The sequence below is a fragment of the Hoplias malabaricus genome, chromosome 7 (genome assembly GCF_029633855.1).
Source record: "Hoplias malabaricus isolate fHopMal1 chromosome 7, fHopMal1.hap1, whole genome shotgun sequence".
NCBI classification, from domain to species: domain Eukaryota; kingdom Metazoa; phylum Chordata; class Actinopteri; order Characiformes; family Erythrinidae; genus Hoplias; species Hoplias malabaricus.
This window is the reverse complement of record NC_089806.1, coordinates 29,353,005-29,366,847: the sequence shown is the minus strand read 5'-3', so window position 1 is coordinate 29,366,847 and position 13,843 is coordinate 29,353,005. Positions and strand designations below refer to the sequence as shown.

Sequence of the window (13,843 nt, the reverse complement as noted above, 5' to 3'; positions counted from 1 at the left end):
ATTATGGCTAAGACGTAGCTCATATGAAATTAGGTAATGGTCGGAGATTGCTGAGGATTGTGGTAAGATATTAATTTTGTCAGTGTTAGTTAAGACCTAGTGTCAGAACTAAGTCTAAAGTGTGACTGCAGTAGTGTGTAGGCCCTGTTAAATTTTGAGTAATACCAATAGAGTCTAAGATTGATGTAAATGCCTTTTTTAGTGGGTCACTTTCCTTCTCAAAATGGATATTGACATCTCCTACAATTATAACTTTATGATTGGTCCCGGTTCTGGATTGTCAGCAGCTGTCTACACTACTCTGCTGACTAAATAAAAGACTATATGCTATGCTGCAAGAAAGTAAGGCAGCACCCTCCCGCGTGGGGTGGATACCATCCCTACCTATAAGACCAGGCTTGCCCTCGAAACGTAACCAATTGTCTACAAAGCCCACTTGATTTTTGGAACACCATTTGGACATCCAGCAGTTTAACGCGAAAGTCTGCTGTAAGCTTCAGCGCCACGCCGCATTGGGATGGGACCAGAGCAGATTACGGCATCGGACATCGTCTGGGCCAGTTTAATCACCTCTGTAATATTACCCTTAGTTACCTCAGACTGCCGCAGACGAATATCATTGGCCCCTACATGAATGACTACCCTCGAATATCTCCTATTAGTTAACAGTCTAAGGTTGCCACTAATATCCGGCGCTCTGGCTCCCGATAAACAGCTAACTGTTACTGCCGGTGCCCCTAAAGGAGTAGCTAATTTCACGTGTCGAACAATAGAGTACAATAGAGAACAATAGCACTCTTAACAGGCTCCTCAGCGGGTGCTCCGGGACCTGTTTAAGCCCCACTACTTGTTTAGGTTCATCTATATGCTTTTGGGTTTATCACAATCAGTGCAACAACTATCTGTATCTGGATAGCTGCCCCATTACAGCAAGACTCTGCCATAAGGAACTCAGCAGATAGAGCTGCTATGCAGCAGGCTATTTCAGCTCAAGGGGCATGCCTGGGTAAACATGGAGAAGGTTTAGGGGAGCTGGAAAAATGCATGCAGGAACTGACTGTGGCAGTGCAACAACTCACTTCCCTACCTCAGGTTGATACTGCATCTTCTGCTCCACCAGTACAGCCTCTTCCTGTTTCCACCATTGATGTTACATTCCTGGCCCCTAATAGATATGCCGGTGAGCTGAGAGGATGTTTTTTTTTTTTTTACCCCAATGCTCTCTGGCCTTTCAGCAAGCTTCCAACCTGTTTCCTTCAGAGGCTGCCAAAGGGGCCTACATGATCTCCCTGCTCTCTAATCATGCATTAGCCTGGGCTACAGCCCTTTAGGAGGCTGATTCACCCAACTGTGCCACGTCAGAAAAATTGATCCATCCAGTGAAGCTGCTATCCTTAGTGTATGTTACATTAACCGTTCAGATTTTAATATCACCTTTTGTACTCTCGCCACAGAGAGTGGGTGGGATTCACAGGCTCTCATGGCTGTATACCAACAAAGCCTCAATGAAGAGCTTAAAGATTTTATTGCAGTCCATGAACATCCTGGCTCATAGGAGGAGCTTTATAAACTCACTCTGAGGCTTGACAATCGCCTGCAGGATCGTCAAGCAAGTAAAAGGGGTCAACGTGTGCCTCCAGACTACCCATCTCACACCAGACCGCCCCCCCCAGAGTGGAGGAGAGTGAACCCATGCAACTGGGTTGTACCCACCTTACATCCCAGGATGCCACGACTCGACGTCGTCAGGGTTTTTGCATGTACTGTGGAGGAAATGACCATAAATTGAATGTGTCCAGTCAGGCCATTAAAAGATCAGACCTACCCCAGGTAGGGGGCTCTAGGGTAGGTCCAATTCTTGGCCCTCGTTCAAGTGGCTTATTCTTAACTGTGTCCATATTATGGGGAGAATCCTTCACTGAACGTGTTACAGCATTTGTTGACTCAGACGTGGCAAGTAACTCCCTACCGAGTCTCTTACCATGCCTATATCGGTTTCAGCCGTAGACAGCCTCCCTCTCTACTCAGGATCCTTAACCCAGAGAATTAAGCCCGTTGTGCTCAAAGTGGGCCAACACAGAGAGAATATAATTTTTCTTGACAAGAGCTCCTGAGTTTTTAGGGTTCTCTTGGCTGCAGAGACTCAATCACGAAATTGACTGGCTCTCCAAATCCATAGTCATCCTGCCTATGCCAAGGTGCTCTAGAAAATCAGAGTGATTCTATAGATGTTCCAATTGGCTTAAGTAAGTTGCCTACTGTCTACCATGACCTCTATGAGGTCTTCAGTAAGCACAAGACAGAGGTCTTACCACCTCATCTGAACTTTGACTGTGCCATTGAGTTAGTACCTGGTACTACCCCTCCAAGAGGATGTCTCTTTTCCTTGTCTGGCCCAGAGAAAGAGGCTATGGAAAAATATATTCAGGAATCTCTGGCACAAGGCTTCATCCGTCCTTCCACGTCTCCTGCTGGTGCAGGATTCTTTTTCATAGGGAAGAAGTCTGAATTTCATGTACCAGTTGTATACTTCTTGGGATTTGTAGTCTCTAGATTTGTAGTAGGGTAGTTTAGCTATGGACCCAGTGAAATTGAAAGCAGTGGCTGAGTGGCCTCGTCCATTTGGTCCAACGTCCATTTGGGCCGGTCGCTCTGCTCCCCGGCTTTGGAATTCGCTGCCACCTGACATAAGGAACATAAACTCACTTCTACAGTTCAAATCATCAATAAAAACTCACCTGTACAAGAATGCTTTTAATGTTTAACTGATCCATGTTTTTAACTGTGTTATATTTTAATCGTTTCTTTAACCTGTATTTTATGTATAAATTTATTTATTTTTATTTCTTGCTGTTGTAATTGTAAAGTGTCCTTGAGTGTTAGAAAGGCGCTATTTAAAAAAATGTATTATTATTATTATTATTATTATTATTATTATTATTATTATTCTGGGCTTCGCTAACGTCTACCGTCAGTTCGTCAGAAAGATTTGGTTCAGTGGCTGCCGCTCTTACGGCTTTTATTCGTAAGCAACCAGGTCCCTTTAGATGGACTGATGAAGCCCAGACAGCATTTCAGGAGACTAAGCACAGACTAACTTACCCTTTGTAGTGGAAGTTGACGCAACTGACACAGGGGTGGGCAATGTCTTGTCACAACACTCAGGGTTCAAACAACAAACTCCACCACTGCGCATTGTTTTCTCACTGTCTAAGCTCACAGAGCAAAATTATGATGTAGGGAACAGATAACCTCTGGCCATCAAAATGAAAATGGAGTGGAGACACTGGCTGGAGGGGGCCAAACACCCATTTCTAGTCTAGACTGACCATAAAAACATATTTTCATATTTAGTTGTTTTGACTTCACCCTGTCCTACCGTCCAGGTTCTAAGAACATCAAACCAGACACTATCTCAAGACAGTCGGAATAACCCTCTGTTTTGTCTCACACTCCTATTCTCCCTCATGAATGCATCTTTGGGCCACCATTCAAAGTGGTCCGGTGAATTAATCCGGTCTATTATATGTTGTTGTTGCTGTCTTCCCTTAGGAAGACACCTGAAACCCTATCTTTGCACCATGGGATCTTCATGTACCATGTCACCTCCTTCACACATGGTGGATGGCTCCCTGGCCTATAAGGTCACCAAGACATTGGACTACCACAGAGTACAGGGTCGAGTCCAATACTTTGTTGACTGGGAAGTATATGGTCCCGTAGAACATTCTTGAGTCCCTGCGAATTGTATTCTGGATCCAGATCTCATTCTGACCTTTTAGCACGATCGGGCAGCTGGTCTGGGTATTTCCGGAGCCGTCCCTCCGAGGGAGGGGGTCCTGTAAGGGGCCGCCTGCACCGTGGTCCTCCTACTAACAGGGGGCAACCACACCTCATGCCCCGTGTTAATCAGCCCGATTGAAAACTGCTGGGGCTTACCCTTTATTAAGCCTTCAGTCTGTGTCTTCAGTCTTGAGTTTCTAAAAGCCAGACCTTTCCAGTAATTGGTAATTTCCCTCTCCAAAAGAAGCTCTTTGCTTACTTTTGTGCTACTTAAACATTGGGTTTATTCTCCCACGATACTTCTTTTCTCTGTTCTCCAGTTGTCTGGAGAACACTGCCCTGTTGGGACTCTATATCCAACTGCCCCCCTTTCCTCTTTAAAAAATAAATAAATACAAAAATAAATCCTATATTTCTCTATTCTCTCCTTCTCCTTTACATATGTCATCCTCCCCTTTTGGTCCCCTGGTAGTTACAAGCACTTTCACTTCCTGATAGCTCTTTGTGAAAAGATATCACCTCTCACCTTTTGGGTTTATCACAATCAGTGCAACAACTATCTGTATCTGGATAGTTGTCCCATTACAACTGCGATGAGGATATTCCTGCTCCATAGGAAATATTTGACTTATTTTTGCTGTTTCAGTTTACTTAAGGTGGAAATGACTCCAAATTCAAGATACTGCTATGAGACTGCATGAAAGTAAATATAGACTAAAAATGTTAGAAATATAAACAACTTGAAATACAAATGAAATACAAAAAAAAAATATATTTCTGTGGTAATTCAACCAATGAATAAAACTTACAGATAAGTTAAACTTCAGCCACAAACAAAAAAACATCGTTCTTTCCCCCCATACATATTGTTCCACCTTATAAGACACAGATAAGAAAAAATCTTATAAGAAAGACTTAGAAACAAATCAGAAAGAAATAGTTCCACAAAACTGTTGACATTGCCTTTAAGTTATGAAATTACTTAGGTTTGGGCAAAGGCCCATGTTTGAAACTCCCCTTTATACATTTCTAACACCTTATAAATCCTCTTTTCTGCTGATGAAAATTTCACCTCTCTCTCTTCCATGACTCTTACTGAGTATTAAGAGGGCAAAGCAGTCCAGATCTCAGTCTTTATCTACCTGTGTCAAGCTCAGTGTTTTTGGACAATTGGAAGAAAATAGAGCACCTGAAGGAATCTACGCTGAAAGGGGAGAATGAAGCAAACTCCTCACAGATAGTGATCCAAGGCCTTGTTTGAACCCAAAACCCTACGGACCCTGGAGTTGTGTGACAAAGATATTACCTGTTCCTGTTATACCACCTTGCCATCCCACAAAGCATATGTTAAACCAAATAAAATAAATTAATAGCGTATCCCAAAAAAAGGAGAAAAGGGCAGAATATCATCACTATCCAAAGAAAAACATGTATCTCCATTTTTGTCAATGTTTAGTTTAATACATCATTTGAGCACAGGAGCTTTCTTTCCCATTACTTGGAATAAAATCTTTTTACATTGGATTCCATTGAAAGTTAAAACAGTTTTTTTCCCTTCTCCTATAAAGTTACTACATGCATGTCATGTTTTTTGAACTGCAACTATATATATGTTTAAACAGGTAGGACTGTCAAAATAAATACATCATCATTATATGGACATTACCTCAATAATGTTTTCTGACCTCAATATTTATTTACTGACCTGTTTGTTCACAATAACAATTATCATCATTAATATTTTAGCCAGTTGCTCTGTTCTCTGGTGGATGTGTTTAAAAAATTATTTATATATTATTAATGTTTTTCTCTTTCATTCTCAATTCCAATTACAGTGTCTGAATACTCTTATTTGCTTAGTTATTTGCTAATGCTCAATAAAAGGATGTACCTGCATTATTATATTATTATATTATTATTATATTATGGACAAAAAATTACATTATTTGCATACGACTGGACTCCATTTGACCAAACATTTGAAAACATTCCTAGTTTTCAAACAAACTAGTGAATTCACCTAAACTCAGTGCACTACTTGTGGATACAGACATTTAACTGCGTGAAGAACAGCAGAATTATTAGTACACAAAAAGGGACACATCTCCCTATTAATAATAGTCATTTTAGAAGTAAAGTTCTATGAGCAGGGCCCTCAATATATTGGCCATGTAATGTAACTTCTAGAAGATGCTCAAGTCTGAGTACCTCCTTGATTCTCTGTAGCAGCGGAGGCAGCCAGTCTTTGTTGACTTCACAGTGGCTGTCCAGAAATGTCAGGACTCCTGCTTTAGCAGTGTCTGCTCCTTGAACCCTGGACCTGATCAGCCCTGAGCCGAGAGAGAGAGAGAGAGAGAGAGAGAGAGAGAGAGAGAGAGAGACATGATTCATCATCCACCAACACTGCATTCACACTCAGCTTCACACTCATTAAAGTGTCTGCCTTGGTATGAGCAATAGGTTTTTGGCTGAATAATTGATACTTTTACATATTGCAAATATTTTCAGAAGTAAATACCTCAGAGGTTTGGGAAATTTATGATGTCTGTCTTGGATGTCACATTTGGGCTGACAGGTCGCATGCATGTTTGATTGTTGCTGTTGTTTAGTAGTTTCTAAGCTTTTTAGATACTTATTTAAAGCCTTTACCACTAATGTTTTGCTTACTGATCTTTGTTAATTGTACTTTGTGTATTTCTAAATTCACTGTCTATCAATATCACTTTTATTCATTCATTCATTATCTGTAACCACTTATCCAGTTCAGGTGCGCGGTGGGTCCAGAGCCTACCTGGAATCATTGGGCGCAAGGCGGGAATACACCCTGGAGGGGGCGCCAGTCCTTCACAGGGCACCACTTTTATTGTTGTTTTCATATTTCTAACCATTTTACCCTTCTCTATTCTCCTGATTATAGTGAACACGGAGTAATGAGCACTCTCTTGGTTCAGCACGGAGCTCGAGCAGCTGGGCCACCAGATTCAGCGTCTCCTGGAGATGGAGCTCCAGCAGGAGAAGACGAGATTTGAGACAGCCAGCGATGACTCCTACGCAGCTGTCGGCATTCCAACTCCTTCATGGCAGCAGCTCACTGGGACGGCCATCATTACTCCTGCACCGTGCTGGAAGCGTCAGCGTGGGAAGCCAAGATCGTCCCCATCTCTATCACAGCCAGTCTTCACCTCTACTGAGGTGAGGTGCTCAGCTCCTGGCCAGCACTGATACCATAAGCTAAAAAGGGTGTTCTTATTATTGGTGACTTTATAGTCAGAAATTTAAGAGTCTCAGGCACTAAAAGTAACATTAATGTGTCTCTCAGGTGCATGCATCCGGGATATTGACAGGTGGCTTCCCTCAGTGCTGCGGCAGCTCGATGACTAGTCATTCTCCATGTGGGGACGAACACAATCTCTGCCCGCCACAGCGAGGTCTTGAAGGACCACTAAAATTCGTTTCTGGAAGACAAGACGGCAGGATCATCATATCCAGCCCCCTGCACATCTACAGACAAGGATGTGAGGCATACAGCAGGCTCTTCGCACTCCACCCCTTGCTCCAGATTTGGTGTGGCACTGTCGGCAAGGACTAGGCCGAACATTGGGAGTGTTTTCAGGAATGTCCTGCCCTCTACCACTGGAATGGGCTTCACCCTAGGTTCTGCAGTTCTTTTTGGGAACATTGGATGTTCAATGCCACGCTTGACATATCCCACTCAACCAGGTAGATTGTACAGCAAGCAGTAGAGGTGGGCAATATAATAACATTTACGATATTACCAGTATGTTTATTAATTTGATAGGACTTTGCCATATCACAATACTGTGACGTAAGCGCATGAACATGACTTCAGCTCAGGCTAAAGCTGGGGGATATATCGATACATTCCATAGTATTTTTTACACGATTTTGAAAGTGACCATATTCGTTATACCGAGTGTGGCGAGGATACACAGGCTTCCATCTGAGTACATTTAAAAATGTCCTGTTCAGCTGTTTTCCTCTTGCATGTGCACACACGCTCATACACACAAACCACATTAGGCTTATGGAAATACGAGTTTTTTGTTCTTAGAAATATAAATATTTGTTACTGTATGTTGAAAATAATTTTTCTTACACTCTCTTCCTCACATGAACTCTAAGATAATTCAGGATGCAACCACCTTGGTGACTTTGTATAATGTAATTACCATGGGGTGCCTTTTGTTCCAACCATTTGGGCCAAGCTGCAGACAGACTGGATGTCCCCAACACAGCAGGGGTTCTCCATTTCTGTTAAACTGATTGCTATGGTAATTGATTAGGTGTGGTTAAGGGTGGGAGGATCACTGTGTTATTCTTAAAAGGGTATTGTACAGAGAGAGTTTCAGACTTGTTTAGGAAGAGACCCATGCGCACCCAATAAACTTCATTTTCATTTTCCCAATAAACTCCTATTTTCAAGAAACAACTTGCCAGTAGAAAAACAACTTCCAGCGACGAAAGCAGGAACAAAAGAACAAATTTTAAAAGACAACAAGTATCAAGATTGTGTCAGTGCCCTGAATTAAACTTAAACACATAAAATATCAAACAACATGCCCCAATAACCAAATCATTATTAAACCATCAGAAATAAAATGTATAATTCTATGTGACCTAAAACTCGGTCTACCTAATATAAGAGCACTTAACGTCAAAGCAGTCAATATAAATGAAATTATAATGGATCAGAAATTTGATGCTTTATGCCTTAGTGAAACTTGGGTTAGAAATATTTAGCACTAAATCAAGCCACTCCTACAGGTTTTATATATGCACACAGCCCCAAATTGACAGGCAAAGGGGGTGGATTATGTTAAATTTACAAAAATAATTTAGATATATAAAAAAAAAACATGGTTATAATTTTACTTCCTTTGAAATGATTATTTTTCCTTTGGCACTAACATAAAAACCTAAATATAAAACCTCAATCAGTCTCAGACCACTACCTAATTTTATACAAACGAGTTTAGATTGTTAAATATGTACATACCCACATTACTATCTAAAGAGCACACTAACCCCTCTACAGCCCCTAAATTTGCTGAAAATATCACCCACCAGATCCACTGGAACTAGACAGATTAATTTAGATAAAACACTTTGATCAACTTTCAAGTTGATCAAGATTGTGTAGCAACTTAAGCATAAAATGTGATGACAGAAAAAAAAAAAAACTTGCTCCATGGTATAATGAAGAAACACTCACCTTTAAACAAACTGTAAAAAAATAGGGCGGAAATGGAAGTAAACAGGAAGTATATCATTAATATATCACTAATACCATATTACTAAATCCAGCTTGTCTGTCATCTGGTATGGCTGGAAACATAGTAGAAAGATTAGAGACCTTCGAGCCACTTCCACAGCTAGAACTGGAGAAAATCCATCTAAGTGTATGACCTGCACACTTAATTCAATACCAACTAAACTATTTAAGTTTTACCGGTCATAATCAATCCCCTTTTAACAATCATATATTCGTCCCTTAGACTGTGTCACATACCCAAAGCATTTAAACTAGCAGTTATTAAAAGTCTAATCAAGAAACCAAGGCTTGATCCTAGTGTACTAACCAATTACAGAACTACCTCTAACCTGCCATTTATATCTAAGATCTTAGAAAAATGTGTGGCCCAACTTCACTCATACCTGCATAAGAATAACATATATGAAAATTTTCAATCTGGTTTTAGGTCTCACCAAAGCACTGAAACAGCTTTAGTTTAGATACCAAATGACCTTCTTCTCACCTCTAATCAATGCTTGTTCTACTTGACTTCAGTGCAGTTTTTGATACAATTGACCATCCTATTCTGCTAGAAAGACTAAAGAACATGGTTGGAATCACAGGAAAGGCCCCATCACGGTTTAAGTTTTACCATGTAGATCACTAACAGTTCATTAAAGTAAATAATCTCCTTTATTCACATAAAAATATGATTTGGAACTTCACAAGGCCTTTTATTATAGGACCTTTATTATTTATATTTTACATGCTGCCACTGGTCAGAGTTATTAGCAGGCACGGCATTACCTTCCACAGAACGCCGATGATAAACCGTTATACATATCAGCCAAACCAGATGACAAGCCAACACTAGAGAAAAATGGAGGACTGTGTAAAAGATGTGAAGTATTGTATGTTTGTCACACCTTGACACTTTCTGGTTGTTTTCCTCCTTTCTATGTGGCTCTCTCTTCGCTGTTTTCCTGTCTCTGCACATGGCTTTGTTTATGTTCATTCTCCGCCTTTGTCCCGCCTATGTTCCGCCTTCTTTTCCCTCGTTATCTGTGTCAGGTGTGTCTAGTTAAGTTTGTTTATTTAAGCCCTCTTCCCTCACTTCCTGGGATCGGTCAGTTTGAGTTTGAGTTTGTTTGTTTCATTGTGGATTCTGTTGTTTCTCTTGCTCGTTTTGTTTCTTTGTGTATTGGGTTTCATGTTTCTCGTGCCTCGTTCGTTGTCTCCTGCCTGTTTCATGCCCCAGTCCAGTTTAGTGTTATTCCGTGTTTCGTGTTTAACTTCAAGTCCGTTTGTTTTGTTATTCCTCTTTAATAAATCTTCTGTGTTATAGCGAGTGTGTCCGCCCTCCCTGAATCTACTCATCACACCCCCGTGACAGAATGACCGATCATAATAAGGACACAGCTAGCACGGACTACCCATTTAGGAGAGGTGTAATTCGCCGGACTCCGTTCCGCACAGGCCCCAAAGATCCCGTGGAGGAGGCGTTAAGAGCGGCTTTAGAGTGGAGTCAACGGCTTCAGCGCATTTCCGGTGCGGTTCCTTTCCCCCGAACAGAAGACTCGATTCAGGAATCGAGTGATTCCTCCAGCGGGAATCGACGGAGCCGGAGGAGAAAGCAGGCTGAAATCCCAGCTCCAGAGAATTACCCCCTCAGGTCCGGGGAGATTTTTGGGGGGGCGTTATGGACAAGGGCTGTTAGCCTCAGATCACAGGACATGGGAGATGAGGCTAACAGGGGCGCATCTCCGGGGGAACTACGTTCAAAGAAGTCCCTCGAGAGTGCGCCCAAACCCGCTAAATCCTCAACTCGTGCTCGGCGAGCAGCACGAGCACCTGCCTCGTTGGACGCCTCAGCTCCTGTCTCCGAGAGCACGGCGCCAACGGCTGCTCCAGTCTTCATAAGAGCAGCTCCTCCAGCCGTTCCTGTCTTCGTGAGTGCAGCGCCCGTCTCTCCTGCTTCCAGAAACGGCACTGCAGTCCCTTCTGTCTCCCTGAGCGCAACGCCTCCGGCCGCGCCTGTCTCCCTGAGCGCAACGCCTACGGCCGCGCCTGTCTTCCTCAGCGCGTCGCTTCCGGCCGCGCCTGTCTCCATGGACAACGTCGCAGACTCCTCTGTTTCCATAGACGTCGTCGATAGGACACCAGTTCCTAAGCAACGCTCTGCGCTCACTCCTGACCTCCAGGAGAAGCTTACAGGCCTCATGGCACGCCTGGAGCTCTCCTTGAAGGCGGCGTCCGCTTCTCCTGTCTTCGAAAGAGCGACACCCGCCTCTCCTGTTTCTGTAGACGACGGCGCAGATTCCTCTGCCTCCGTGGATGTCGTCGCACGTTCTCCAGTCTCCGTGGACGACGGCGCAGATTCCTCTGCCTCCGTGGATGTCGTCGCACGTTCTCCAGTCTCCGTGGACGACGGCGCAGATTCTTCTGCCTCCGTGGACGTCGTCACACGTTCTCCAGTCTCCGTGGACGACGGCGCAGATTCCTCTGCCTTCGTGGACGTCGTCGCACATCCTCCTGACTCCTTGGATGACGTCGCACATCCGCCTGCCTCCGTGGATGACGTCGTCGCAGTTCCGCCTGCCTCCGTGGATGACGTCGTCGCAGTTCCGCCTGCCTCCGTGGATGACGTCGTCGCAGTTCCGCCTGCCTCCGTGGACGTCGTCGCAGTTCCGCCTGCCTCCGTGGACGTCGTCGCAGTTCCGCCTGCCTCCGTGGACGCCGCTGCAGGTTCCCCTGTCTCCGTGGACGTCCTCGCAGGGTCTCCAGTCTCCGTGAGTACGGCTCCCTCAGCCGCTCCTATCTCTGTGACTTTGGCTTCGGCCACTTTTGAACCTGAGACTGTGGCTACGGCCGTTTCTGCCCGTGACTTTGGCTTCGGCCGTTTCTACGCCAGTGACTGTGGCTCCGGCCGTTTCTACGCCAGTGACTGTGGCTCCGGCCACTTCTGAACCTGTGGCTCCGGCCCCGAGGACTTCGAGGCCAATCCCCAGAACTGTACCCAGGCTGGCACCTTGGACAGTCCCACAGACACATGCCAGTCCTGGGTACCACCCAGTTGTATTAGTTCCTGTATCTGTCCCTGTTCTGGTTCCTGTCTCTGTCCTTGTCCCTGTGCCTTTGTCTGCCTTTCTCTTAGTTCCGGTCCCTGTCACCGTCTTAATGTCTATCCCTGTTAATGTCATGGTCCCTGTTCCCTTGCCTCAAGTCCAGTCACGTTTATCTGCTCCTGTTCTGTCTCAGTCCCCATTCAGTTTCCAACCTAGATTCCAGCACCCTGTCTTATCACGAGTCCCGTCTCCTCTTTCTACTTCTGTCCGATGTCCGTTTAAAGTCTAGTTCCTTGTTCCCTTTTTCCATCCTGTCTTTTCTAGTTTCGTTTTTTTTTTTGGCTTGTTCTTCTGGCCCCCTCCTGCGCCAGCTCCTGGAGAGTCTCGTTTTTCGCGCTCCGGGAGTTGCGTGTCTTGGGGGGGGCGTCTGTCACACCTTGACACTTTCTGGTTGTTTTCCTCCTTTCTATGTGGCTCTCTCTTCACTGTTTTCCTGTCTCTGCACATGGCTTTGTTTATGTTCATTCTCCGCCTTTGTCCCGCCTATGTTCCGCCTTCTTTTCCCTCGTTATCTGTGTCAGGTGTGTCTAGTTAAGTTCATTTATTTAAGCCCTCTTCCCTCACTTCCTGGGATCGGTCAGTTTGAGTTTGAGTTTGTTTGTTTCATTGTGGATTCTGTTGTTTCTCTTGCTCGTTTTGTTTCTTTGTGTACTGGGTTTCATGTTTCTCGTGCCTCGTTCGTTGTCTCCTGCCTGTTTCATGCCCCAGTCCAGTTTAGTGTTATTCCGTGTTTCGTGTTTAACTTCAAGTCCGTTTGTTTTGTTATTCCTCTTTATTAAATCTTCTGTGTTATAGCGAGTGTGTCCGCCCTCCCTGAATCTACTCATCACACCCCCGTGACAATGTTGCACAACTTCCTTCTACTAAACAGTGACAAAACCAAGGTTCTCCTTCTAGGTCCAAAACTGTGGAAGTATTTTACTGACAAATGTATTTGAAATAAAATAACAGGGTTGAATGAAAAAATATTTAATTAAAGCTTAGTGAATTACCATGTCTTACATTTTTGTGTGTGCAATTTTCATATTAATTCATTTTCATACTTATAATTCAGTTGACATTATTTTTTTTTTAAATTCAAACATCTGCATCCAGGACCTAAAGTAAAGTAATAGTGGTGCATGGATGACACAGAAGAGAAGATTCCATCAAACATCAGCTTTTTTCATTTAACCACATTTACTGGATAATGAGGCTGCTTTGCTCCAAGGGGAAATGAACTAAACAGTAAGTGGATGTCTGGGATCACTCAGCAGTATTCTGTTTATAAAAGTAGTTCATCTTATTTAATCATGTTTAAATTCTTCATAAAGTGGTGGTCTTTTACTGGGGTCAAGCTCCCTGCGCTTTGGAAATTGATGGTCAAACCATTCACACGTCAAATATGAATGGGCATGTCATAACTGTATTTCATTGCACAACATCCACTTCAGGACAAACAGAGAATCAGAAACCCATGTTTAAGCAGTGATGTCACTGTTACTACATCATAAAATACATGCAATACTAAAATGGACTTAAATAAGTAAGTCATTATGGGTATTTTCCATTTCAAAGCACTTTAATGAGGCAAAATACATATTTTTTATTAACACTTGATTGATAAAGTTTACCTGTCTTGGCTGCACTGTTGTTTTTTTTATCAAGATCACACACTGTGCTTCCTTAAGGCACAGTCCTT

The 13,843-nt window shown here is 43.3% G+C and overlaps 1 protein-coding gene across 3 annotated transcripts in view; it reads right to left on the bottom strand.

Annotated features, from left to right (window-relative positions):
- Window positions 1-13,843, bottom strand: part of galnt14 (UDP-N-acetyl-alpha-D-galactosamine:polypeptide N-acetylgalactosaminyltransferase 14 (GalNAc-T14)) — a 134,253-nt gene that overhangs the window by 37,431 nt on the left and 82,979 nt on the right. For all 3 annotated transcript variants that reach the window (XM_066676587.1, XM_066676588.1, XM_066676589.1), the window contains one exon: window positions 5,992-6,113. In XM_066676587.1, the coding sequence (XP_066532684.1) occupies window positions 5,992-6,113 (122 nt within the window). The remainder of the gene's footprint in view (window positions 1-5,991; window positions 6,114-13,843) is intronic.